This window comes from Cavenderia fasciculata (assembly GCF_000203815.1).
Source record: "Cavenderia fasciculata unplaced genomic scaffold Scf_EU5ZYIE02H8LDV-5, whole genome shotgun sequence".
Lineage (NCBI taxonomy): Eukaryota > Evosea > Eumycetozoa > Acytosteliales > Cavenderiaceae > Cavenderia > Cavenderia fasciculata.
Window position 1 is genome coordinate 1,070,764 of NW_004457639.1, and position 27,245 is coordinate 1,098,008.

The 27,245-nt window shown below is 32.3% G+C and overlaps 14 protein-coding genes across 14 annotated transcripts; 3 read left to right on the forward strand and 11 right to left on the reverse strand.

Moving 5' to 3' along the window:
* Positions 1-15: 15 nt before the first annotated feature.
* On the forward strand, positions 16-1,847 carry DFA_10249 (uncharacterized protein; the record flags this gene model as incomplete). Its single annotated transcript, XM_004354104.1, has 6 exons — positions 16-88; positions 187-416; positions 763-794; positions 861-1,037; positions 1,106-1,235; positions 1,308-1,847. 6 exons carry the CDS (start codon positions 16-18, stop codon positions 1,845-1,847), a joined length of 1,182 nt encoding a protein of 393 aa, XP_004354156.1.
* Positions 1,848-1,915: 68 nt separating this feature from the next.
* DFA_10250 (uncharacterized protein) lies at positions 1,916-3,797 on the reverse strand (the record flags this gene model as incomplete). The annotated part of the gene is made up of 3 exons (XM_004354105.1): positions 1,916-3,102; positions 3,250-3,579; positions 3,656-3,797. The coding sequence occupies 3 exons, from the start codon at positions 3,795-3,797 to the stop codon at positions 1,916-1,918; spliced, it is 1,659 nt and encodes a 552-aa protein (XP_004354157.1).
* Positions 3,798-3,965: 168 nt separating this feature from the next.
* Positions 3,966-7,346, reverse strand: DFA_10251 (uncharacterized protein; the record flags this gene model as incomplete). The annotated part of the gene is made up of 3 exons (XM_004354106.1): positions 3,966-4,240; positions 4,297-4,562; positions 5,446-7,346. 3 exons carry the CDS (start codon positions 7,344-7,346, stop codon positions 3,966-3,968), a joined length of 2,442 nt encoding a protein of 813 aa, XP_004354158.1.
* A 177-nt stretch (positions 7,347-7,523) lies between these two features.
* On the reverse strand, positions 7,524-9,623 carry DFA_10252 (uncharacterized protein; the record flags this gene model as incomplete). Its single annotated transcript, XM_004354107.1, has 1 exon — positions 7,524-9,623. The coding sequence occupies one exon, from the start codon at positions 9,621-9,623 to the stop codon at positions 7,524-7,526; it is 2,100 nt and encodes a 699-aa protein (XP_004354159.1).
* A 396-nt stretch (positions 9,624-10,019) lies between these two features.
* On the reverse strand, positions 10,020-10,661 carry DFA_10253 (uncharacterized protein; the record flags this gene model as incomplete). The annotated part of the gene is made up of 2 exons (XM_004354108.1): positions 10,020-10,531; positions 10,640-10,661. 2 exons carry the CDS (start codon positions 10,659-10,661, stop codon positions 10,020-10,022), a joined length of 534 nt encoding a protein of 177 aa, XP_004354160.1.
* Positions 10,662-10,732: 71 nt separating this feature from the next.
* Positions 10,733-12,760, reverse strand: DFA_10254 (uncharacterized protein; the record flags this gene model as incomplete). The annotated part of the gene is made up of 1 exon (XM_004354109.1): positions 10,733-12,760. One exon carries the CDS (start codon positions 12,758-12,760, stop codon positions 10,733-10,735), a length of 2,028 nt encoding a protein of 675 aa, XP_004354161.1.
* Positions 12,761-13,001: 241 nt separating this feature from the next.
* On the reverse strand, positions 13,002-15,317 carry DFA_10255 (uncharacterized protein; the record flags this gene model as incomplete). The annotated part of the gene is made up of 3 exons (XM_004354110.1): positions 13,002-14,658; positions 14,791-14,919; positions 15,181-15,317. The coding sequence occupies 3 exons, from the start codon at positions 15,315-15,317 to the stop codon at positions 13,002-13,004; spliced, it is 1,923 nt and encodes a 640-aa protein (XP_004354162.1).
* A 221-nt stretch (positions 15,318-15,538) lies between these two features.
* DFA_10256 (uncharacterized protein) lies at positions 15,539-17,599 on the reverse strand (the record flags this gene model as incomplete). The annotated part of the gene is made up of 1 exon (XM_004354111.1): positions 15,539-17,599. One exon carries the CDS (start codon positions 17,597-17,599, stop codon positions 15,539-15,541), a length of 2,061 nt encoding a protein of 686 aa, XP_004354163.1.
* A 101-nt stretch (positions 17,600-17,700) lies between these two features.
* On the reverse strand, positions 17,701-19,008 carry DFA_10257 (uncharacterized protein; the record flags this gene model as incomplete). The annotated part of the gene is made up of 3 exons (XM_004354112.1): positions 17,701-17,759; positions 18,524-18,850; positions 18,924-19,008. 3 exons carry the CDS (start codon positions 19,006-19,008, stop codon positions 17,701-17,703), a joined length of 471 nt encoding a protein of 156 aa, XP_004354164.1.
* Positions 19,009-20,006: 998 nt separating this feature from the next.
* On the reverse strand, positions 20,007-20,327 carry DFA_10258 (uncharacterized protein; the record flags this gene model as incomplete). Its single annotated transcript, XM_004354113.1, has 2 exons — positions 20,007-20,212; positions 20,315-20,327. The coding sequence occupies 2 exons, from the start codon at positions 20,325-20,327 to the stop codon at positions 20,007-20,009; spliced, it is 219 nt and encodes a 72-aa protein (XP_004354165.1).
* A 954-nt stretch (positions 20,328-21,281) lies between these two features.
* On the forward strand, positions 21,282-21,470 carry DFA_10259 (uncharacterized protein; the record flags this gene model as incomplete). Its single annotated transcript, XM_004354114.1, has 1 exon — positions 21,282-21,470. The coding sequence occupies one exon, from the start codon at positions 21,282-21,284 to the stop codon at positions 21,468-21,470; it is 189 nt and encodes a 62-aa protein (XP_004354166.1).
* Positions 21,471-21,645: 175 nt separating this feature from the next.
* Positions 21,646-23,256, forward strand: dynB (dynactin 50 kDa subunit; the record flags this gene model as incomplete). Its single annotated transcript, XM_004354115.1, has 5 exons — positions 21,646-21,684; positions 21,788-21,850; positions 21,937-22,401; positions 22,478-22,723; positions 22,786-23,256. 5 exons carry the CDS (start codon positions 21,646-21,648, stop codon positions 23,254-23,256), a joined length of 1,284 nt encoding a protein of 427 aa, XP_004354167.1.
* Positions 23,257-23,453: 197 nt separating this feature from the next.
* DFA_10261 (uncharacterized protein) lies at positions 23,454-25,705 on the reverse strand (the record flags this gene model as incomplete). Its single annotated transcript, XM_004354116.1, has 5 exons — positions 23,454-23,559; positions 24,061-24,475; positions 24,550-25,164; positions 25,240-25,504; positions 25,580-25,705. 5 exons carry the CDS (start codon positions 25,703-25,705, stop codon positions 23,454-23,456), a joined length of 1,527 nt encoding a protein of 508 aa, XP_004354168.1.
* Positions 25,706-25,842: 137 nt separating this feature from the next.
* Positions 25,843-26,761, reverse strand: sec61b (protein transport protein SEC61 beta subunit; the record flags this gene model as incomplete). Its single annotated transcript, XM_004354117.1, has 4 exons — positions 25,843-25,919; positions 26,262-26,329; positions 26,486-26,575; positions 26,757-26,761. 4 exons carry the CDS (start codon positions 26,759-26,761, stop codon positions 25,843-25,845), a joined length of 240 nt encoding a protein of 79 aa, XP_004354169.1.
* Between the last annotated feature and the right edge of the window lie 484 nt (positions 26,762-27,245).

A 27,245-nucleotide genomic window follows, 5' to 3' on the forward strand; every position in this document is an offset into this window, starting at 1 on the left:
TTCATCCATTTAAAAATGTTCAAATCATCAACTATCTTTGCTACCCTTGCCATCATTCTCTTTGCCTGTGCTGTTGCTCAAGCTGGAAGTAAGTCTTATCTTGTCTTATTTGACAAATCCAATAATAATTTGAATATCCATTAACCCTTCTATCTCCTCTTCTCTCATCTCTTTATCTTTCTCTAGTTACTAGTATTGTTCAAGATGGAAAGAAACTTACAATCAATTACAGTCCAATGACGATGATTTGGTTTGAGGAAGAGCTTCTTTTGGGTGGTGTCGATACCAACATTGCACCATACTGTATTGCCAAGTATGGTTGGTCTCCATTAGTTTGCAATTTACCATCAGTTCCAGCTTGTGATTCTATCCGTCTCTACGGTGCTACTGGGGCCGGTGGTTCAAACATTGATATGGTATCTCCATTCAACTGCACTGTTGTTTTATAAATCACAACAATATAATGACATGATGATAAATCTGACCATTCGTTTTTCGTAAATAAATCAATCATCAATTATTATTATTATTATTATTATTTACTTTAAGAGATATAGAGATAGTTGTCTAGATTTTGAGAATAGAGAGATGAAGGTGATGATCATCATGATGTCGTGTTGTTGAGAATGAATTTTCAGCCAATTTAATTTAATTTAATTTCGGAGTTCATGTCGATGATTTGTGGGTTATTACTCTATCTCCAAAGGTTGTCTGTTCTATTCTATTCACATTTATTAGTATCTACACATAACATATAGATAGAATAGAGAAAGAGAGATGAAATCAACATTAAAGTTTATAGTGTTTATCATAGAGTTGATCATAGTAATGACTAGTTGGAGACTTTTCAAACTATTTAGTGATAGTAGCAAGACTGTTGAAAGGGATGGGAAGAAGGTGACCCTATCCTTTCAAGACAGAGTTCAAGATCAATTCATCGAACTTGTATCTGACTTCTTTTATACTATCATGCTCATCATAACTGTATTTGTATTTCCATGGAGAGCAAAACAAACATTATTTGATTTAAAGATAAGGTAAATAATATTCTAGAGTTTTGATAAACAACTATAACTAATATATTTCTTTTGTTTAAACTATTTAGTGCATATGATGAATGGAAAGATATTATTGGTACAGAATTCTATGAGGGAGGTACTGAATTTTGTAGTTTTATGGGTTTATTATTATTGAACTGGCCTGTTGTATTTAAAACTCTTTGGTATTTAAATACTGTATGTTTTGTATTTGTTGACATTAAAGAGAATGATTATTTATTAAAAAATGATTGATTTAAATTTATTTAGGAACATGAAGATAAATCAACATGGGCACAAATATTTTATAGAGAATTTGTTGAAAAGAATATAAAAAAGGATGATAAAGAATTGGATAAGGAAATATTAATTAATCCAACAACTACATCAACAACTACGACTACAACTAGTGCAAATACAAAACAATCACCAAATACAACAAGAAAGACTAAAAGTGATGTTGAATGGAAATCAGATTTTAGAAGAGACTTGCAAAATATTGGTTTTGAATTTGATTCAAATGGAGAGATTTCTAAATTCCCACCAACAGAAGTAATGGAAGAATATCAAAGATCAACTAGATTTAAAGATTTAATTTTATCTGCTGGTAGTGGTAGTAGTAGTAGTAGTAGTGGAAGCGGAAGTGGTAACAAAGATGACATTCATATTAAAGATATTTCACAACACCAAGCTGAACAACAACTTTTAAAAAAACAACAACAACAACAAATGGAAAAAGAAAAAGAAAAAGAAATTCAAATACAACCAAAACAAAAACATACATCTGTAAAAAAGAAAAAGAATAAATAGAAAAAAGTAAAGGTCTTACCTATTTATATCTCTTTATATTTATATTTTATATTTATTTATTTATATTTTTAGAATCTAATATATTCTTTACCATTATAAATATTAATTACCATTGTTTTGGTTGGAATAGTAGTTTGAAGTTGATTGATGATTTTAGCTAGACTTTCTTCATTGTCACCTTGGAATGCAGAAAAATTAATGTCAAATCTACAAAGTGATCGATTGGTGTTGATAGAGTGACACAAACGATCGATACAGTGTTGGTTGGCAATAGGAGAGTAAAAGGAAAGAGAGTGTAATGTACAAGTTGCAATTGATTCAAAGAATCGTGTGTCCAAGCAATCGATACCACGCAATTCAAGATGTTTTAAAGTGTGATTTCGGACCAACAACATTGCCAAGCAATCAACCAGTGCTTTACAATGTCTAAAGAATGGTGCCTGTGAATGATCCTTTGTACAGATATTGTTGATAGTCAAGTCGGTAATAGTAGTATTATTGGTTAAAAGGTTGACAAATAACTCCATTGTTGCCTGTGGGTCATAATCGGGTGTGTAGCGTGGGATTGGGAATTTATAACTACATGGGTTATCACGCATCTTGTCTCTTCTAGTTTTACTAATTTCAAAACTATAGAAATGTGTTGGTAATTTGACATTTAGTTTCTTGAGCATACTTGTTGTTGTCGATTGTGATTGACCAAGTGCTACATTCATGTCTTTAAGTTCAACATAGTCATCGACGATGAATAAGTTTTCGATAAAGTCTAATCCGAGAATAGACGCGTATGAAAAGTGACCTTCTCTAGAGAATGATATCACAACTTTTCGAGGTCTATACATCTCTAATATCTTTTTTTCCAATTCCATATCCCTTGCATCTTTGATAAATATTGTATTTACTTTAATGGCCAACTGATTTGCATTTTCAATCTCCTCCAATAATGATGGTTGATCATTCACACCATCTTGACTAGAGCTGATCCATAATGGATTATGAATAAAATGATATCTTTTAATATTACAATCTAATTTAATATTATTATTTTGATTATGATTATTACTATTGTTATTATTTTGATTATTATTGTTGAATAGAGAAATGATTAAAGGTTGATGAGTGATTAATTGTTTTAATGTACCAGTGACAGTAACATGAGAGAGATGTTTCATTTGATTGACCAATTGAGACAAGTTGTTTGGTTCATCATTCATCATACCGGTATCACCAAACATTGCAAACTCTCCAACACATACTAAAAGACGAGAGATGTATTGTACGAGTACCAGTGATTGATAGGCAAAGTGATAGGGTCTTGCAACTCGGTAGTCGCTTCCTTGGGTCATACACAGACACACCTTTCGTGAGAGCATTATAGCAACCACCTCATACCAATGCTTACAAACAAAAGCCAAGTCGATTGCTTGTCGTCTATCATAATGCCATCCACCATCAATCACAAGTTCATATTGAAACTTTGTAATGATCATTGATTGTAAATAGTTTGATAGAAGTGGTACTGATTGGTGCGGTTGTTGTTTGACAACTGGTACATATTCATAATTGGCATCATGCATATGATGAAGATGCTTCTTTGTACTTTTCCCTTGAACAACCTTTCTTCTTGATGATGATGATGAGGTGTGATGACATTGTGAGGTATGTTGTTGATGATTATGATGATGGTGACGAGGAGGAGGAGATATAGTTGTTGGTCTAGATGAAGAATTTACTTGTTGTAGTTGTAGTTGTTGACTCATTAGAATTCTGAACAATAAATAAATTCAACACCCTCTTCTTTCTTAAACATTCTACTGAACGGTTAATACTTTTAAAAAATGTGTGGTAACTAATACCTGTTCCTTTGAAGAAGACTACATTAGACAGATCACATCTTCTTTTTATATTCATGAAAAGTGAAGTGATGATTGATATATAACCGGTTGTCATTTTAATTAATAAAAGATTGGTAAAAAATAAAAAAGTAAATTATTCAAATTAAAAATATTTTAAAAGCTATTTTGTTCATAGGGTGATAAAAATTTGTATCGCATTATTGAAAGTTGATAATATATTATTTATTTATTCTTTTTTTTTTTTACCAATCTTTTATTTTTTTTAGAGGACCACAGATAAAATAGCAAAAAAGATAAAGAACAATGATGATGATTCTATAATGGACGAAGAATTGGAACATGTGATAGAGATTTCACTGCCAGCAGTTTCTTCACATTGGGAGGGATAGCTTTGGTCTGGGCCAGAGCAAACGCCCTTTGCGCACATTTCAGAGGAGCACTTTGCAAAACAAGACTTGGAGCTCATAGTATTGACAACGTTGAGGTACTCGGCAGCACAATTATTTTCAATCAAACAATTGGCATAGGCAAGGGAAGCTGTTTTACATTCGGATATGGTTTCGTTGGTGGTTGCAAGCCTGTGACACACTTGCCTTGATTAGTACTCCCAGTGCATAGACATGTTTCTAGGGCATTGCAATCATTGTCATCGGTACAGACGCTGTTGGATGGAGCGTCTGGGATTGGTGCACATATATTGTCTTTGGAGCAGTAGAGACCTTGTGAAATATCACAAGCACTGATGTAACTACCACTATAGGTACAATTGGAGCCAGCTACTTGTTGGGAGAAGGGTTCCGCGCATATACTGGTAGTATCGTTGGCTCTAGTGCAAACTCGGCTGACACCACATTCATTACTATATTTGCAAATGTCACCAAGTTTCAGAGCAGTGGTACATGTTCCAAAGTTGCAGAATTGACCTGATTGGCAGTTATTTGCCCTTGAAGTTCAATTTGAAAGTATCTCAGACCGACTGACCGATTCTATTACTATGAGGCTATGAAAGAGACTGAGGGAAAGCACAGCTATAAAGAGGATTATGATACACCATTTCATTCATTCCTTCAACTCTCTTCAACTAATATTTAATACTCCTCTCCTCTGGTCCTCTGCCTAGTCCTAATGTCATCAAGTGCTATTCAACTCTCAACCAAGCTAGTTAGACCTTTGCTCTTGTCGTCCTCAGCTGTCTCTGTCAAGTCTATTCCTCCTCAAGTGGTTCTGCCGTCGACTAAACTATCTAGTAGTCTTGTTTGTCCACCATTAACATCTCTGTTTCAAAACCAACTCCAGCAAATGAAATCTGGTCTGTTCTCTCAAACCATTGGTGCTCAACAACAGTTACCACCACGAGGATCAATGTCTTACTCTTCTTTAGCATTCAATAAAACCAATTCTAGAAACCAAAAGCAAAAGAAATCTCAAAAGCCCATCACCAAGAAAGTAGCTTCCAATCAAACAAGAAAAACCAATGTAAATATTAATATCAGCTTGTATGTACATTCAAGTCATTTAATCCTATTTTAAATAATATTTACTAATTCTATTGAAATAGTTTTGTTCTTGGAGTATTGTTGGTTGGTTTGATTTTAAAAAAATAAACAAATAAATAAATGTCGTATTCATTTATTGAATGTTGACTCTAGCATAAAAAATTGATGGCCATTAATTGGTTGGTTCAGCAAAATGGTCCATTGGTCCAATATGGACGCTGATGGGTATTAAGATTATGAAGATACAATGGAAGCCCTAGTGTCATGAAACCTCCAAACATTGATTGATTGTCAACGATAAACACTGTATTATCATCGAATCTACGAATACTAAATGTTATCCATTTCGAATCATTCACTTGAATGGTCAACTCTTCGACATAGCTTCCATTGATTATATCATCCAGTCTAATACATAAATTATTTGAACCATTAATTACCAATGTTAAATTTATAATATTATTTGGCAACAACATATCATTATTATTAAAAATACTTTTAACAATGTTGTTGTTGTTAATATTAATTAGTGAATAAAGGGATTTTCCATTTTTTAATTGAAATATTGGTAATTCAATGGTTAGGGATGTGAGATGATCTAATTGAGCAAAAGATATCACATCGCTTAGATTTTGTGGTAGCCATTTTAATTCCATTAAATGATTTGGTAGTGTCAATGGAATACCAGTGCCAACACCATCATCATTACCCTTTTTCCTTTCCCACTCTAATGATTTGATAGTGTTGGGGATTTTGGACAGTATATCTGTACTAAATCTTCCAGAAACACAAAGAGTATGCAGTGATGGAGGGAACAATCCATCTAAATTAGTCTGTTTGTCTTTGTCAATGACTAGTTGGAGACTGGGTAATCCAGGTGGCATGATTCGAGGGGGAATGTTTTTAAGGCTGTCCACGATGGAAAGGTGTTTGAGTGTTGATGGAAGGGGTACTGGATTTTCAAGGTACCATATAATCAATTGATACGATCCAATTTCGAGAGATTCGAGTGATTCGGGCATCAAATCTATAGTACTGCCATAAACATCTAAATGTGTAAGAGTCGGTGTCACGGGAAGACTGACGGTCATTTTACCCAAGATACGCACACTTTTCAGTCGAGTGAGTGGTTGAAGATTGATGGGAATGTATGGGGCTCCGAATAGTCCATATAATTCGAGATTGGTAAGCGATGATGCCAATGGTTGAAATAGATTAGGTGAAGGGATATCGAAATCCCTTTTGAATGTGAGGTTAAGTGATGTCAAATTGGGAGGTAGTAGTATACTCCTACTAGTTCCAAACTGACTAACACACATCTTCAAGCTAGTCAATGATGTGAGTTTGTTGAATTGGAATTGATCGAGTGGAAGAAAAGGACCATTGGAGTTTCCCCATACAAGTGATTTGAGACTACTCGGTAACTTTATCGTTGTACAACGAACGTTTGATGTGTACATTGCTAACGATTCGACCGTATCTGGAATAATAAAGTCTTGTTCACAATTGAATTCTTGACAACTGAGAGAAACATGTTTGACAGAAGGTGGTAAATGATTGAGTGGTGGTGCATCCAAATCATCTAATCGTTCGATTATCAATGATCTTGTTGATGATGGTAACTTTAGGTAAGGATCAATCTTTACACCTCTGTTGGTGGTATAAGCCAATGAAATTTGAACATTTTCAACCATATTCATTTCCTCACTGTCGTATTGATTGTTATCTCTATCCTTGTAGCTATAAGTACTATTAATATCACTATTTCTAATACTATTATTAAAATCATTCGCTTTGATGACATGAAATTTTGTTGGGCCTTTGGGTCTTGGTTTGCTACCATAGTCTTGGTTGATCAACAAGAGATGATTTGATAGTGAATGTTGAACAATATGTCTAAATGGTAAAAGACATTTTGATAATCGAGTTACAAGTACTACTTTCAATCCTTTAAATCTGATTATAGTGTTTTTGTAACATCTAATCGTATGATACAATCTTTTACAAGTCATTAAAAAGCATATCATATCTACATTGTTGTTGATCTTTGAGATAATATCTAATAAAATTAGAGTAGGTAGCTTGATTGATATATAATCGATTTGATCATGATTATCGTTATTATTATTACTATTATTCTCTGACATGATTTGTTCAAAAATACAAATGTAAGTTTATTCATATACAACCAAAGATCATCAAAATGAACCTGCAGATTTTTTGGGCTCAGGCATTTATTAACAAGAGAGATTAAAGAATGAGTAAATAATAATTATTATATTACAATTGTAATATTGTCCAAAATAAAAGTCTGATAGTATTTTCTAAACATTTTTAGAAATATTAATAATGAATCGACGCCAAAATGGACACCTATGGTCAATTGTAAGAGAGTGGAGATAAAATGGTGATGGTGACTGTGATGTTGGTTGAATGATGAATCCTCCAAATAGAGATTGATTGTCAACAATCAATACTCTAGAGTTATTGCCATCGAATCTACGAATACTAAATGTTGACAATGTGGTATAGTCAATTTGAATTTCCAGCTCTTCAATATTTGTCAAATTGATAATATCATCCAATCTAATACACATATTCTTTTCTTTGGTAGTTCCAATCATCCAAGTTAACTTTTTGATATTTTTAGGTAACATCACTCCATTATTATTATTATTACAATTATTATTATCATTTTTTGATAATGAATAAATATTTTTTCCATTTTGAGTTTTAAAGTTTGTTGTTTTAATGGATAGAGATGTAATTGAATCTGAATAAGTGACACTCTTGATTTCATCAGAGTACCATTTTAGTGTCTCTATATGATTTGGAAATATAAATGAAAGGTTTTCATATTTAATATTTTTACCATCATGACCATGAATAAAATTGGCTTGTCTCAAATCAAATGATTTGACAGAGGTTGGTATAAAAGACAGTAGATCTGGAGTTATGTTGCAACATAGATGGAGTGTCTCTACCGATGAAGGGATCAATCCAGTTAAATCAGTCTGTCCAAAATGGCTTATCTTTAGATCGAGTGTTTTGACAGATGTAGGGATCAATCCTTCCAACACTCCATATTTGGTCGGATCGATCGATATATCAAGACTGGTTACTCCATGTGGTATGATACCAGTGGGAAGAGGTACACTCCTATGGACATAGTCTGTGATCCAAAGATATGTGAGTGTTGATGGAAGTGGTGTTGGGTTGGACTTGTACAATTCCAATAATAGATCCGATTCTATTTGAAATGATTCAAGTGACTTTGGTATATAATCAAATGTTCCACCGTAGGCATCCAACTGGACTATGGATGATGGATAGACAGGTAGTTTGACCGATCCACAACAAAATAGGTACAAGTTGGTCAGATTATTGAGTGGTCCAAGATCGATGAATTGACCATAAAGATTTTTAAATCGGTGTGGTGATGTTAGTCTAAGATTGGTCAACGACGATGCCAATGGTTTGAATAGGCTGGATGGTGGGATAATGTCCATAAATGAAAGGTCTAGAAATGTTAGGTTGGGAGGCAGTACTCCTCCACCAACACTTCCCACACTTGCTACCACGCCAAAATCCTTGAAATTGATTGTCAAGCTAGTCATTGATGTAAAAGTGTGGAATTTGAATTGATCGAGTGAGATGAAAGGACCATTTGAGCGACGTCCCCATCCAAGTGACTTTAGAGTGTTTGGTAACTTGACAATAGTATTTGCACGTACATTCATTGTGGTTGCATGCAACGATAGTGATTCGACAGTATCAGGAACAATAAAGTCTTCTTTATCATCACATTTAAATTGTTCACACATCATTATAACATGTTTGACCGATGGTGGTATATATTTGAGTGGTGGTGCATCGATATGTCGATTTGTTTGAATGATCAATGAATGTGTGGAGGATGGAATCTTTAGACTTGGGTCAAGTTGAGAATCTTTAATTGATATAATAACTCTTTGTATTTGTTCCGATTCTTCTCCACCACTGTCGAATTGATTATCACCATCATCTTTTAAAATATGAATGTTTTCTATTCCTTTGTATTTTGAAAAGATGTTACCTTGATTGATCAATACAAGTTTATGTGATAGTGTATGTTGAGAGATCTGTTTAAACGATGGTATAAATGGTTGAATGCGAACAAAAGGGTATTGCGTCAACTCTTTAAACTTTATATTCTTGTATGATTGTAGTCTAATAGTATGATACAATCTTTTACAAGTCATGAAAAAGCATATCATATCTACATTGTTGTCTATCTTTGAAATGATATCTAATAGTATTAGATTAGATAGTCTATCTGTTAGATAGTTGATTTGACTGTTATTACTATTATTACTACAGTGATTATCTGACATTGTTAACAAAACAAGAATAACAATGATCGTACTTTCGATAGAACAAATCATTTTTTTTAACCGTTTTGCTTCTTTTTATTTCTTATTATTTTTTTGACTCCAAGATGGCAATCCACCAAGTTTAAGATTACCAAGATATAATGGTGACTGCGATGATGATGATGATGGCAGTTTGATGAAACCTCCAAATATTGATTGATTGTCAACCAACAATACAGTATCCTTATCTAATCGACGAATACTAAAGGTTGCCAATTAGAATGGTCTATATGAATGGTCAACTCTTGAACATTGGTCTGATTGATAATCTCGTCCAATTTTAAACATAAATCACTACTATCATCTACTATCAATGTTAGGTTTATGATATTAGGTGGTAACAACATTCCATTATTATTATTATTATTGTTGTTGGTATTGGACAATGGATACTCGGTAATTGTCATGTCAAGTGATGTTAGGTTTGGTGGTATCTTGAACTTGATTCATTTCTTGACCATTATATTTATCGCTGTCACTAATATTACTATCATCATCATCGCCATCATCTTTGCTTTTACTACCATCGAAACTATTATTGTCGTCATTATCATTTTCACTATTATTGTCGTTGTCACTATCACTATGATTACTGTTATTATCATTATTATCGCCATCATTTATATTAATTGACTCCAAGATATAAAAGTTTGACAATCCTTTACATTTGGAAAAGGTTTTTCCTCTGATGACCAGATGTGATAGTGTATTTTGAACAATCTCTTTAAATGATGGTATACAGTTTGATAATCGAACTACTGATTCGTTTAAACCAGTATCTGACCATTCATGATCAAAACACGTCAATCCTTTAAACCTTATATTCTTGTATGATTGTAGTCTAATAGAATGATACAATCTTTTACAAGTCAATAAAAAGCATATCATATCTACATTGTTATCGATCTTTGAAATGATATCTAAAAGTATTAGATTAGATTAGATAATCTATCTAGATTACTATTAATATTGGTGTTCTTATTAGTATCCATGATTGATTTTAATAGATCGTAATATGTTTAGCTCACATGTTGAAGATAAATAGGACATACTACTTTAAGGTCTTCATTGTTTATTTGAATGGATGAGTGAAGGGATGGTTCGAGAGAAATATGTTTCATTTAAATGGATAGACCCCATGTCGGACATGCACCACTTTTGAGGTAGCGAAGATACAATGGTGACGACTGCGATGATGATGATGATGGTAGTGTGATGAAACCTCCAAACATTGATTGATTATCAACAATCAATACTTGTGGGTTCTTATCATCCAACAATCTACGAATGCTAAATGTTGCCCATTTATATTCATAAATTTGGAAATTAAAATCATCATCAGGATCTTCATTGATTTGAATAGTCAACTCTTGAACATTGGTTTGTTTGATAATCTCATCCAATCTAAATGATACATCATTAGTTAATGCTGAACAAATAAATGTCAAGTATTTGATATTAGGTGGTAGAAACATTCCATTCTTGTTGATCATATGATTTTTAGATAATGAAAACTCTATTTTGCCAGAATGAGGTGGTATTTCAATGGAAAGTGATGTGAGTGAAGATGGATAAGAGACATTCTCTATTTTACCTGGCATCCATTCCAGTGTCTCCAAATGTTCTGGGAATGAAAAAGAAATGGTTCTATAATCATGATTATCTGTCCACTTTAATGATTTGATGGAATTGGGAAGAGTGGAGAGAGTAGCTTGACCAAACCATCCAAACAAACCAGTTAGTTGTAGTTTCTCGACTGATATTGGGATTAATCCATCCAACTCTACCTGTTCACTACTTCCAATATCTAGAACAAGACTGGTTACTCCATCTGGTATCATACTAGTAGATAAAGACGAATGATAGACTATGATGCCGAGATGTCTCAGTGTTGCTGGAAGGGGATTTGGGTTCACTTGGTACTGTTCAATCAAGTGATCAGAACCAATTTGAAGAGATTCCAGTGATTGTGGAATAAAGTCAACAGATCCATATACTTTTAAATTGACAATAGTTGATGTCACTGGAAGATTTACATAAAAATCTTCTTCCAAAAAGAGACTTTTCAAACAAGTTTGTGATTGGAGATTAATATTGGTTATATGTTCTCCATCGATTCGAAGATTGGTTAAAGATTTCAATGGTTGAAGTAGGTTGTCTGGGATAATGTCGGAAAATGTGAGGTCAAGTGATGTTAGGGTTGGAGGTAGTACTACCACCCCATTTCCATAATCTGCAATATTTATCTTCAAAGTGGTAAGTGATGAGAGGTTGTGAAATGGTATCATATCCAGTGATAGGTTTCGATAAGAAGAGTGATTATGTTTCCAAACAAGTGACTTTAGTTTGCTGGGTAACTTGACATTACCACTTAACCGGTTTGTATTCATCTCTAACGATTCGACAGTATCTGGAATAAAGTCTTGGTCACATTGGAATTGTTCGCAATGGAAAACAACATCTTTGACTGATGGTGGTATATAGTTGGGTGGTGGTGCATAGAAATTATCATTATTGTAATGTATGATTAATGATTTTGTTGATGATGGTATCTTTGGATGAGATTCAATAGTAGAATCTTCAACTGTTACTAAAACATTTTGAACTTGTTCCATTTCACCTTCATAATGATAAGCAATATCATCACTACTACTATTACTATTAGTATCACTATCAATCTTTATATCATTGTCATTATCGTTACTATTATTATTATTTCGATCAGTACTATTATCATCATCCTTATCAGCATCGGTATTACTACTATCATCTTCATAATACATGTGATAAACGTTGACTAACTCTTTACACTTTGCAAAGGTATCCAATCGATTGACTAGTACCATTTGATTTGAAAGAGAGTTTTGAACGATTTGTCTAAATGTTGGTAGACAGTTTGGTAATCTTCCAACAAGCCATTCATTCAAACTGTTTGGTTGCAATTTATCAAAATAAGCCAATCCTTTAAACCTTATACTCTTGTTTGATTGTTGTCCAATAGAATGATACAATCTTTTACAAGTCAGTAAAAAGCATATCATATCTACATTGTTGTCTATCTTTGATATGATATCTAAAAGTATTAGATTAGATAATCTATCTGTTAGATAGTTGATTTGACTGTTATTACTATTATTACTGTTATTCATTGATTAATTTTTATAACTATACAAAAAAAACAGAAACAAATGGTCTTGCACAACTTTGGAAGCGCTTAGCACATACACTTTGTAAAAAAAACAAAATAATCAAATTTTCCAGTAAAGTAATAATTAATATTTATTTAATTAACTATTTTTATCATTATCCAATAAACTTCATAGATAGATATTATGATATTCTTTACATCCTTTTATTTTTAAACATTTATTTTTCTATTTCTCTTTTTAGTTATTTTTTGATTCTACAATAAGGACCATAATGACCGTTTTGAAGATACAATGCCGATGATGATGATGAAGATGATGGTAGTGTGATGAAACCTCCAAACATTGATAGATTATCAACAATCAATACTTGAGGTTTATCATTATCCAACAATCTACGAATGCTAAATGAAGCCCATTTATGTTCATAATCTTTATCACTTTTTTGAATAGTCAACTCTTGAACATTGGTTTGATAGATAATCTCGTCCAATCTAATTGGAGTATCATTAAAGGATAAATATTTTAAAGTCAAGTATTTGGTATTTGGTTGTAGAAACATTCCATTCTTGCTGATCGTATGATTATGGGATAATGAAAACTCTTCAGAACGAAGTGGTATTTCAATGGAAAGTGATGTGAGTGAATCTGGATAAGAGATATTCTCTATTTTACCTGGCATCCATTCAAGTGTCTCCAAATTTTCTGGAAACGAAAAAGAAATGTCTGTAAAATCATGATTATCTGTCCACTTTAGCGATTTGATGGAATTGGGAAGACTAGAGAGAGTAGTTTGACCAAACCATCCAAACAAACCAGTTAGTTGTAGTTTTTCAACTGTTGATGGGATCAATCCATCCAACTCTTCCTCTTCATCATGGCAAATATCTAGATCAAGACTGGTTACACTAGGTGGTATGATATCAGAAATATCGGGTAAAGGATAACTTTCAATCTTGATGGATAGATGTCCAAGTGTTGATGGAAGGGGTACAGGGTTTGGATTTTCCGAGAGTTCATACAATAGATCTGAACCAATTTGAAGAGATTCGAGTGATTGTGGGATGAAATCAACAGAGTTATAAACTTCCAAATGCAAGAGTGTTGATGTCACTGGGAGTTTGACAAAATCAGAACCATCAGAGGAGATGGAGAGACTTTTCAAAATGGTTTGTGATGTGAGGTCAAAGGTAACGACATCCTTCTCTCCAAAGGCTTCATTGATTCGAATAGAGGTCAACGACTTCAATGGTTGAAATAGGTTGGGTGGGATAGTACTGCTGTACGTGAGGTCAAGTGATGTAAGGTTTGGTGGTAGTACTCCATTTCCAAAATGCCTGAGGCAAATCTTCAAGGTAGTAAGCGATGTGAGGTTGTGGAATGGTATCATATCTAGTGATAGGCTTCGATATGATGAGTGATTATGTTTCCAGACAAGTGACTTGAGACTGCTGGGTAACTTGACATTACAACATAGTTTGCTTGTGTTCATCTCTAACGATTCGACAGTATCTGGAATAAAGTGTTGGTCACATTGGAATTGTTGGCAATGGAAAACAACATCTTTGACTGATGGTGGTATATAGTTGAGTGGTGGTGCGCCAAAATGACCACAATAATGTAAGAACAATGATTTTGTTGATGATGGTATCTTTGGATGAGATTCAATAATAGAATCTTCAACTATTACTAAATCATTTTGAACTTGCTCCATTTCACCTTTATATTGATAATCACCACCATCACTACTACTACTTTTGTTATTATCACTATTTTCATTATTCTTATCATAATCTTTATTATACAAGTGATAAACGTTGATTAATTCTTTACATTTTGAAATGTTATTCCATCGATTGACCAGTACCATTTGATTTGAAAGTGTATTTTGAACGATATGTCTAAACGATGGTAGACAGTTTAGTAATCGCCTAACTAGCCATTCGTTCAAACTGTTTGGTTCGCATTTATCAAAGTACGTCAATCCTTTAAACCTTATGTTCTTGTTTGATTGTAGTCTAATAGTATGATACAATCTTTTACAAGTCATTAAAAAGCATATCATATCTACATTGTTATCGATCTTTGATATTATATCTAATAGTATCAGATTAGATAATCTTTCTGTTAAATAGTTGATTTGAATGTTATTACTATTATTACTATTATTCATTGAATGGTTTTACTTTTTTTGTTTAATTTTATTTTAAAAAACCAAATAATCAAATTTTCCGGTAAACCATAGTTCCTTTAGAGTATTCTATTCTTTTCTATATTTATTCTACCAATTTTTTACATCTCCAAGATGGACAAGTACCACTATTCAGATTACCAAGATACAATAGAGATGGTGATGTTGACTGTGGCTGTGATGGTAGTGTAATGAACCCTCCAAACATCGATTGATTGTCAACCAACAATACTGTATTGTCGTCGAATCTACGAATACTAAATGTTGCCCAATTTCGATGGCAACCATGAGATTTTTAAAGAACATGAGATTAGATAGTCTTTCTGAAACATAATAGATTTGAATATTACTATTATTTTTATTATTCATTATCTTTTACTATTATTACTATACAATAATATAAAAAGAAAAAATGACATAGTGTAGAGGAGAGTAACAAGTTTTAAATTCACTGGAAAATTAAATTAATAATAAAAAATTAAAATATAAAATAATAATAATATTAATAAATATATATTTTTATTCATTTTGAACGATCGATTATAAAGTACAGTTGGTTACTCTTTTGCAAAAGCTGAAAAAGTATATTATTATTTTCTTGGTTTGGTGGTGATGGATTGGGTCCAAAATGGACACGCTTCAAATTTTAGATGGTGAATATATAATGGTGATGGAGATGGTAGTGTAATGAAACCTCCAAACATTGATTGATTGTCAACCAACAATACTGTATTCTTGTCGAATCTACGAATACTAAATGTTGCCCATTTAGATTCATAAACTCGAATTGTCAACTCTTGAACATTACTTTGATTGATGATATCGTCCAATTTAAAACAAATATTATCTGTTATATCTGGACTAATTATCCAAGTCAAGTTGATAATATTTGTTGGAAATAATATTCTATTATTATTTTGATTATTATTATTATTATTTTGATTATTAAAATAATTTTTTGATACAGAATAAATATGTTTACCATTTTTTAGTTCAAAGTATGGTGTTATAAGCGATAGAGATGTGAGTGAAGATGGAAAAGGGATATTTTTAATTGGTTTTGCCAACCATTCTAATGTCTCTAATTGTTCTGGTAATGTGAATGGAAGTAAAGTATTATTATCATTATTATTATTATTATTATTATTATTATTATTATTATTAGTATTATTAGTATCTCCTCTCCAAGTCAAAGATTTGATGGAATTGGGAAGAAAGTTGAGTGTTGAATTGCCAAATGGGCCAGATAGTTGTAGTTTCTCCACTGATGTTGGTATCAATCCCTTTAAACCCGGATCGGTCTGTTTTGTCTGATTGATCGTTAGATCAAGACTAGTTACTCCATGTGGTAGGATAGCAGCCAGAGGTAAAAGAGACCTGCAATCCTTGACGCAAAAATCTTTGAGTGTCGATGGAAGGAGGGGCACCCCTCCTGGCTTTTTGTTTGCATTGTCGTACAGTTCCGACAATAAATACGATTCGATTAAAAGGGTTTCGAGTGATTGAGGGATGAAATCAACTGAACAACTCATATCGATATTTAAATATTTGAGGGCTGACTGATGATGATGTGGTGGTAGCTTGACTGAAGCACGACAAAGGAGATGTAGACTTGTCAGACCAGTGAATGATCTGAGATCGATGAAATAGGGCATATCTGTATGTCGTGCAGAGAGTTTGAGACTGGTCAACGATGATGCCAATGATGGTTGGAATAGGTCAAGTGGGACATTATCGTCAAACGAAAGGTCAAGTGATGTTAGGTTGGGTGGTAATACTCCATTCCTAAACTCTTGGATACGTATTGACAAGTGGGTAAGAGATGTGAGCGTCTGGAATTGGAATTGATCCAATCTAAAGAAAAAGCCTTGTGAGTAGTGCTCCCAGACAAGTGACTTTAGACTGGTTGGTAGTTTGACATTACAATGTACAAAGGTTGTATTCACCGACAGCGACTCGACAGTATCTGGAATAAAGACTTGTTCATCACATTCGAAATTTTGATAGTTGACAGAGAGATCTTTGACCGACGACGGTACAAAGGTGAGTGGCTGGTCAAGTGTTTCATCGTGATTGTGTATGGCCAATGATCGAGTTGATGGAGGTAACTTTAGACATGGGTCTAATTTATATACCTCCCATTTTTGTTCAATTGATATTAAAACTCTTTCAACTTGTTTCATTTCTTCTTGACCATCATATTGATCATTATCATTATTATTACTACTATCATTATTATCATTATCACTATTGTATTTCATTTTATAAAAGTTTGGTATACCTTTATATTTTGAAAAGGTGTTGCCTCTGTTGACTAGAACAAGTTGATGTGATAGTGTATTATGAACAATCTCTTTAAATGATGGTAGACATTTTGGTAATCTTTGAACTAGTAATTCGTTTAAACCAGTATCTGTCCATTCATCAAAGTACGTCAATCCTTTAAACTTTATATTCTTGTATGATTGTAGTCTAATAGAATGATACAACCTTTTACAAGTCATGAAAAAGCATATCATATCTGCATTGTTGTCGATCTTTGATATGATATCTAAAAGTATTAGATTAGATAATCTATCTGAAACATAGTTGATTTGATTATTATTACTATTACCATCATTGTTATTACTATTATTATTACTATTATTCATTTTTATCCTTCAAAATGAACAAGACGACCCAGCTGCACCACACAATGAAGATAAAAAAAAAAAAAAAATCAGCTGAGCTTGAAGTTCAACTTGAAAGTATCTCAGACCGACTGACCGATTCTATTACCGAAGCTATGAAAGAGACTGAGGGAAAGCACATCTATAAAAGAGAACGATGATACACCATTTCATTCATTCCTTCAACTCTCTTCAACTAATATTTAATACTCCTCTCCTCTGGTCCTCTGCCTAGTCCAAATGTCATCCACTGCTATTCAATTCTCAACCAAGCTAGTTAGACCCTTGCTCCTGTCGTCCCCCATATTAAACGACACTTCCTATTCGAGTACTCGAATCCCATGCGTCTCTGCCAAGTCTATTACTCCGATGATGCCTCTCTTGACAAAACTCCCAAGTAGCCATCGCTATGTCAGTCCACCACCATCATCAAAATCTCTGTTTCAAATGGCCACCCACCACCAATTCAAACAGTCTAGTCGACTCTCAAAAACTTCAATGTTAAATAGCTTTTGCAAAAGTTCTTTGGAAGAAAAAGAAAAAGAAAACAAGGAAAAGAAATCATTTGACTATAACTTGTTTCTAGATGATCTATTAGTTGTAAGTATATATATATATATAATATTATAGACAAAAGATAATCATAATATATTATTATATTCTATTTATTTATTTGATTTTAAATCTTAATTAATTATATTTAAATAATTTGGTTTTGAAATATCTTTAATTGTTTGGTTGATAAAAGATGACTATGAATCTTTTATTGCATTTATACATTCATTAGTCATTGTTTCATCAAAGTCTGATAAACATGAACAATAAACAATAAACTATTTAATTTATTTATATATTATTACAAGTGATTTTTGAATTTTGGTTCTTCCTGCCACAGATCATATTTGCCGTTGCAATAGGAGACAAACATTGAATCTTTTTGTTCTTCGGTGACGTCATCCAAACAGTTGATGGCAATACCGACATAGGCACCACCAATTTGTTCGATAAAACCTTCACCAAATGGATGTACACCACAGGTCTTACAGAAAGTATGGTGGCTGGACTTGGTGCCAAATTGATAGTCGGTCAAATTATCCTTTCCTTGGATGATTCTAAAACAATCTGGCTTGACAATAGTTCCAAGGATTCTAATCTTTGAACAAATCGAACAATTACATTTACCCAATTTAGTACGATTTAAATCCAAATCAACTTCATACTTTACAGCTCCACCTAAAAAAAGAATAAATAATAAATATGAATACTTTTCAAATTCTCTCTTTTAAAATTGATAGTGTTAACTTACAATGACAACTTCCATGATAAGTGGTAACAGTGTCTGGGAATAATTCTGGCTTACTGTTGGCAATTGGCTTTTGTGCTGGTTCCATGGTTGTATTGTATGATTATTACTTTATTGAATAGTATAGATGGTTGATGATTATCTAAATTGATGCTATTCTAAATTTCCCTTTAAGTATGCTATTTATTCTTATCGATTGTCTTGTCTCTCTAGACTGTACCAAGAACTGATTTCTTGGAAATTATGATCGATTGATCCTTTTGCAATAGCTCAAAAAACAAACCCATCTTCATCTTCCGAAAGGGCGTACACCTTATAAGGTGGTTATATAGAATATCTATTCAATTCTATTCTATTCTCTTTTGTGTGCTTTGCATGGTTATACCTACCTCCTGGGCTATGAAAGCGATTGATTAGCTTAACATAATCGATGATTTTACACGCAAACTCTACCTTTCGGAAAGAGAGTGCACCATTGCCGAGATTCAACTATATCAGCCAATTCATGTCTCTAACATCTGATCTGAACATCATCATTCCTTTTTCCCTCGCTTTTTATATGTTTGTGCACTTGACAATATTATATTCCTTCTTCCTCTCTTCTCTCTCTATCTATCTTGTCTTTCTCTCTCATGTGATTTGATTTGATTATTTCTTTTCTTTTGGTGTAGTTCATGTAGTTTGTATTATTATCTTTCTTTATTTCTTTATTCTTTTCTTATTTGTAACTTGATATCTTGTTTATGATCACATTTGTTCATTTATATTCATTCTTCACAAGAAATATTTCTTCACAAGAAATACTTTATAAAAATTCAATGGAGAAAAGAACTGCTGATCATGTGACATGTCTGCAACAACAACTTTTTCGAAAAATATATAAATAATAAATAATAAAAAATAATAATAAATAAATAAATAATCAAGAAAAAGTTATTTGAGACTATACAAGATGGACTATTGTTTTATTAAAATGTAGATATTTAAATATGTTTTAATTATTGTTGGTTGTTGGTTGTTGAATAGAATCGGCATGTTGTGTGGGTTGGATTTGATATTCATTCCAATAATTGATTGAGTTCTTGTTTAAAGTCTAATGTTGACATCGAGATCGACATTGATGAGTGGGTTGCATGGTCTGCCAATCGAGAGATCGAGGTCTACAAAGATACCTCCACGTCTGTAACAAGCACTAGAGTTGGATCCTTGGCCAACCGATGAACCCATTCCACCAATTGATGAATTGGAAAAGGACTTTGATGAGGATGATCCACTGATTTGAGAAAGGGCAGCTAAAGAATAAAAGAAAAAGAAAAAGAAAAAGAAAAGAAAAAGAAAGAATGAAGATTAATATTTTGATGATTTGTCTAACCAATAATAATAATAATACTTACCAAAGAGAGTCATTGTTAAATTTAAGTAAGGGAAAATTGGATTTAAATTAAAAAGATAATTTATATTTGTTGATTTATATTTGTATTGAAAGTTGATTTGATGAATTAAATAGTTGAAACAAGTAGAGTATTTATAGGTTTCCTATTCCATTATAAATTAAAAAAGACATTAAAGTTTAATGGTCCATCTCTCGGGTATTCCAAAAAGAGCCAAAATCTAAACACCAATTCAACGATTGTCAACTTTTAACAACTAAACATATGATAGTGATTGATTGAAGAGTATCTCTATATCTAGCATAGGACAAGACCAATCAATGATATTGATGATGATGATGATATTGGTATTGGGGGAAATGAGTAAAAAGATAGTTGTTGGATAGTTGGATATACACATCCATCGACGACCATTGTGTAGTTCAAAAGGAGTAAAAACGAGAACAACCAACAAATTTGGTTGACTCTTGGAAAGGGTAATCGATATGGATGTGCCAATGCAAAGATACTGCATTGATCAAACCACACACCACCGTTTCATTTCTTTAAATATCCAAAACGATTGGTGGTTGGTTGAATTTGCAAGTGGGTGTTTAAAAGTGATTTTAAAAAGGAAACATAAAGTGTTGATGCGTTCAATTAATTTAACTGAACCGCTAGCTAGCTAGCTAGCTATTCTATTATAAATAGTAGCACATAGGGAGTGACCAAATTAAGAGAGTCATTTATATAACCAATCAATCCTGAGCTCGGTTATATAACTCTCTATAACTCTCTCCCTCTATCTCTATCGCTCTCGAGTCGGTTGGTTTGACACCATCTATCCATCTATACAGTGCGTACCATACTTCCTTTCCTTTATTCACTTTTAAAAGTCTGGTGATTGACCAGCAACAAAGAAACAGATGGGGATGAATGATTGGTCGAGGAGCGAGCTATCTATCAACCATCATGGATCCACTATCTAAATATGAATGCCACTTGTCATATTATATCATCATCATCATCATGTCTAACTCTATTTATAATTTATATATCTTCTACTTCTACTTCTACTTCTTTGTTGAAAGATTATAAGGAAAGAGATAATCTCGCTCTTCATATTAAGATAATCAAAAAAATGAATATAAATTATTTAAAAAAATCTTTACACCTTTGAGTGGGTGAAGTCAATGAGAGATTAATCACTGATGTTCAGAAATAGAAGTAGTAGTGTGTTTTAATCTTGATATATATCATACATACATACGTGCGTATACCGACATCATCAGAGATAAGATTTATATATATAATAGCATAGATACTAAAAGTAGATAGTAGTGCACTAGACTAAAATGAGCGATTCAAAGAAAATATTAAACTTGCCTGATATTGTATGTATTTGATGATGATGATGATCATCATCATAAGCTTGTGATAGCGACAACAACAACAACAATCAATTAACTGATTTAAATTCAATTCGTATGATTCTAGGATACCTCTCAACCAGATACATTTGAAACTCCAGATGTACCTGATACTTCAAGTGTTAATATTGTAAGTCTCATGATATGATGTGATATGATAGTGATAGTATTAGTATAATTAATTAATTGTTATTTGATATTTAATATATTATGTAGCAAGAACCAGAATTAGTCAATGAAAATATTGAAAGAGTATCATTGGTACCATCAAAGGCACATTCAAAGTTTGCAAATAGAAAGTTTAATAATGATGGGGAGGATTTCTCTGATTCTATCTATAAGAAGAATAATCGTGTTGCCAGCAACAAGAGAATTCAAGTTGGCGCTCCACTCTTGGCCAATCAAACAGAGTTTGATATGCTTCCCAATGGTCAGGAAAAGGAAGAGTCTGCCATGCAAAAGTTCCAAAGATTGCAATATGAAGTAAGAACATTCAGAGAAGAGATGCAAAGTGTCGTAGACTCTTCTGCCGACAGCGAGGTTGAAACTGGTATCAAAGCAGTTGAATTGACTCACCATCTTGCCGATCTCCAAAGTCAATTATCTTTATTGTTGGATAATGAAAAATTATTACCAATCCTCGATGAAAATAGACAAGTATTACATTATAAACAACTTCAAGTAAGATTAAATATAATAGTAGTAGTAGTAGTAGAAAAAGGAAATGAAATATTAATATATTTATTTCTTTTTTTAGAATGAATCATCTAAATTATTGGCATCAAATATTAAATCATTCACATCATCTAATCAACAACAACAACAACAAGAGGGATTGTCATCTGCATCTGTACCATCATCATCATCATCATCAACTGCAGACAATCATGTAAAATATGAATTATACTATTCTGGTGATCAAGCAAAATACCAAAAACTTCAAAGAATGGTAGATTTGGATAAAAGATTAGCAAATATTGAAACTTTGGTTGGAAGTAAATCTGTATGTCTCAACATTGAATAAGTTATCTAAACTAGATATTAATAATAATTATTTTGTTTTAGGAATTATCAATACCACTTTGTCAATCATTGGTAGAAATTAGAGATAAATTGAATTTATTGGATTCGACAAAGATTGATGTATTAAATGTAAAGTTGAAAAATACAATGAAACAAATGGAGACACTCAAGACTCAAGATGAATCAACCACCAAGGCATTTACAACCAATGAAAAGAAGATTGCTGAAATGTTTGATACCATGAATCGTTGGGATCACATTAGTTCACAATTACCATCGATCATTAATAGATTGTACACACTCAGATCGTTGCACGAAGAAGGTCTTTCCTTTACCAATCATTTATCCAATCTCGAAAAGGAACAATCAAACATCTCTTCTTTACTCAAGACCAACAGTAGTTTAATGAACAAAATGGACGATTCATTTAAAAATAATATGACCACTATTCAATCAAATATTGAATTACTCGAAAAAAGAATCACTGAAATTCAATCAAAATTAAATAAATAAATGCCCAAATCAAATTAAAATAAATTAAAAAAAATCTTTTTTGTTGTGATGCAAAAAAAAATGATCCCTCTCCCTCCTCTTTACAATTCAATTGTTCTTTTAAACTTGTAAACATAATAATATCTATATAATTCAGCCAAGACAGTAGTCAATAGACATTTAGTGGATCCAAAAAAGATTGAACAAGAATTGTATGCCTAGAGTTCAATCTTACCCAAGATTGTTGGTCTTTCCATAAAACCATGAACAGAACCTATGGTACTATCTTGTTGTGAAAAAGGTAACAATTCTTTTACTGCAAATCTTGATATTTTTTATTCGATTCCACTCTTTTTGATCAAATTTCTCTTTAGTGAAGAACTTTTGTGTTCTCTTTATCCCTTTATATTATTCTTGGTTTCTTTGAAGATTTTTTTAGAATATCTCTTTCTTTTATTTATATAGGTACAACAATTAACCAAGAATCACTGGATATAAAACCAAAAGCCTTTATCCTAGTGATTTGAAACATCATTTATTTATTATTTATCTTTGCTTATCAATCTATTGAAACAAATAAATAAATGATGTTTCAAATCACAAAAGATATGTTAGAAAAACTAAACTAGGAAACTAAACTTTACAAATAAATAAATAAATAAATAAATAAATTATATTATATTTTATTAATTAATTATATGTTTCTTTGTTTTGGTTATTGGTTATTTTTTAATTTTAGGAGGAAGAGGAGTACCACCATGTTGAGAACAAGGAGTTGTTTGGAAATGCTTTGTACCTTGAATCATTTCTTTACAGATAAAACACATTGCTCCTTTACATTGGAAACAAAGGACATGATTGTTTTGGCTGTATTGATAGACTTTGGCACCGCACCTGGAGCAAGGACAAATGCCTGTAACATTTCCATCGTGTCTTGTTTGAACAAACCTAGGTCGTTGACCTGGAATTTCAAACAAGATACAAGTGGTTTCAAAATGTTCGTAACCACTAATCACTTGGAGACATAACCAACAAAACAACTTGTCACACATGACACAATGAACTTTGTTGCAACCATCAAACTTCCAAATCAAAACTGAGCATCCTGGACATGGTCTTGGTCGCTGTGCCACATCGGTTGATCTATCACTTTGAATTGCTTCATAATTACATGTTACTCCGGGATGCCATGTTTTTGTACACAACATACACATTGAATAATAACATGTACCACAAAATGCTAAATAAAAAAACAAACAAACAAATTAATTAATACTTTGTTATTATTATTATTATTATTCTAAGTCGACTTACTAGATCTTGTATTTGGATCAACTTTAGCCCAACCTTTACATCTTGTACATGCGACAAAACCTTGAGTCTTTTTCATTTGACCATTGTAACGTTCCATGTGTTCTTGGGATACGTATTTTGAGACTAAATGTTGTTCAATAGCTGCTCCACAACAAGGTTCAGTACATTTGATAGAATTGATTGATCCAGAGTCAATGTTGACAGTTAGCATGTGACAAAGACACGCCTTGCAAATAAAATGTCCACATTTAAAGAGTTCGAACTTTGTACCATCATCATCAATGTAGCAAATAGGACAACAATGAGGTTCTTGTGCAAATACCCTCTTTGACTCGTGTGTATTGTGAGCCAACAATAGAGGAAGCGAAGAGGTAGGTGATGTCCAACCTTCTTGATGATCCCACGATACAAACTCGTTAAGAGGTGAACCAAAATCGATTGGTACATTGGATAAATAAATACAACAATCAACATTTTGTTGTCTCTCTTTTGCTATAAATGATACCATGCTACTCTTTATCCATTCAATGTATCTAAATATAACTGATTCTCCCTCTTCCCATAGAGAAGTATTTAAATATTCCAATACTTGATTCATTTCTTCTAATGATAACCCTAAAGAAATAAATAATTAATAAATCAATCAAATACTTCTAGAATATATATATAGATATATATTAATTGTCTTACAACAACAAGATATCATCAAAGTGGGAGGAGATGATGGATAGTCTTTTGGATACTCGAATCCAAGTGTAACATTTGGTAAACAAATAATTGGATAACATTCATCTTGACAAGAGGAAGAAGAAGAAGAAGAGGAGGAAGAATTAATTGGGTCAGTTGTTAAAGTAGTAGTGGTACTAGTTGATTGTTCCGCCACTTCCTCTTCTTGATGTTGTTGACGTTTAATTCGAATTTCAAAATGATCAGGTACTTCAACCTTTATTCTAATCTGTAAATACCATAAATAGTATTATTAATAATAAATCACATAAGTTTATTAACAATTTATAAATTGTTTACATACTCTGTAAAGGTCATCATCCTCTTTAATGAAATCTTCATAGTAGATTGACTTTAATACTTCTACTTCTTGTATCTTGATGTCATTGTCATCGACTAGAGATGGATCAAATGAAGTGTGAATGCTCATTATAATGGTATTGTGTCTACTGTGTTGTTCTGTCTGTCTGTATGTTCTATCTATCTATTTGTTATTACTTTGTTACTACTTCTTCTTGCTGCTTCTTTAAAGACTAATGTTTATCCCTCATTTGGTTTGTCATAAGATTAAATAGTGACAAAACAAGAAACAGTTACTGTTATGTATTTGTATTTGTATGTATATGTACGTAGAGATAGATAACCTAAAATAAAAAGTAATATTAAACCGAGTCAAAGACTCTAGCAACTTTCTCTTTTTTAGGTAAATTCTCAAGAATGGTGATCCAAAAAAAAAAAAAGAATACTATGAATCTTGTAGACTAGACTAGATATTGATTGACGACTCTATATGTAGATGCAGATGATGATCACTATGATAGTATAAGAGTAGAGTAGAGTATAGTAGACTTTGACTTTTTGATATTTTGAGAATGATACATGTGCATGAATGAACCTGTTCTGCTGTGCTGAAAGTTTGTGTTATGTTTGTTTACTATAGTATTTATATATATTTAGAATGTTGTTTATTTATCTAGTGTATTTGCCCCAAATATGTAAGAGAATGACAAAACCAATGAAAACTAAACTCATAATAAGAACGGCTTGTGGACCACTATGATTATGATATGATATGATATGAAGTTGATGTAATAATGAATGTGATTAGTATTGTTATCTTTGTATCGTGTGTCATATGATCTTTCGATGATAATGATCTCTCTTCTCTTCTATAATTCTCATTCTTTCGATTCTATATCTCTCTACATACACCTTCAAACCAATTGATTCTTCTGAATAGTGACGGACCATTGATCCCATACCACCCTTGTTTACTGAAGCTGGAGCTCTGGTTGTTCTCCTATAATAAATAGATAGATTGATAGATAGATAGATTCTTGTTAGCATTTCATTCTCTACTTTACTTTATATCATCGCCTGTATACAGGTCATCATTATCGACCTCCACCATGATATAACGACAGTTATCGTATGATGATTACGATGGTGATTGATGATGATCGCTCTTTATATAAACTTACTTCATTTTATTATTTGTTTATAGTTATATATATTATTTAAAAATAATTATGTACATGCACTCTCACTCAAAGACACACCTTCAATCTGAAGTTGGGCTTCTCCGTCATCAAAAAAACTCAAAAACTTTGGAACTTCATTTTGACTTGAGTCAACTCGTCTGACTTGTGTGATGGTTCATAAACCACCATCAAGATCGTTTACTTTCGAAACATTTTATTGTATTTGTTTCCTTGATATCAATACACTCAACATTCAATCGTTAGTCGACTAACGATGGATATATTTATATATTTATATATTTATATATATATATATCTGGATGGATGATACTCTTTTTGTCATTATTTGATAAGATAGAGATAGAAAAGAAAAATAATCATATCATTCAACATGGTATATCATATTCAATGGACAAAGGTTAATTCTTTCTTTCTTTCTTTCTTTGAGTATTTCTTGACTACTTTGTGCAAAAGGGTTTGTGGATCTTT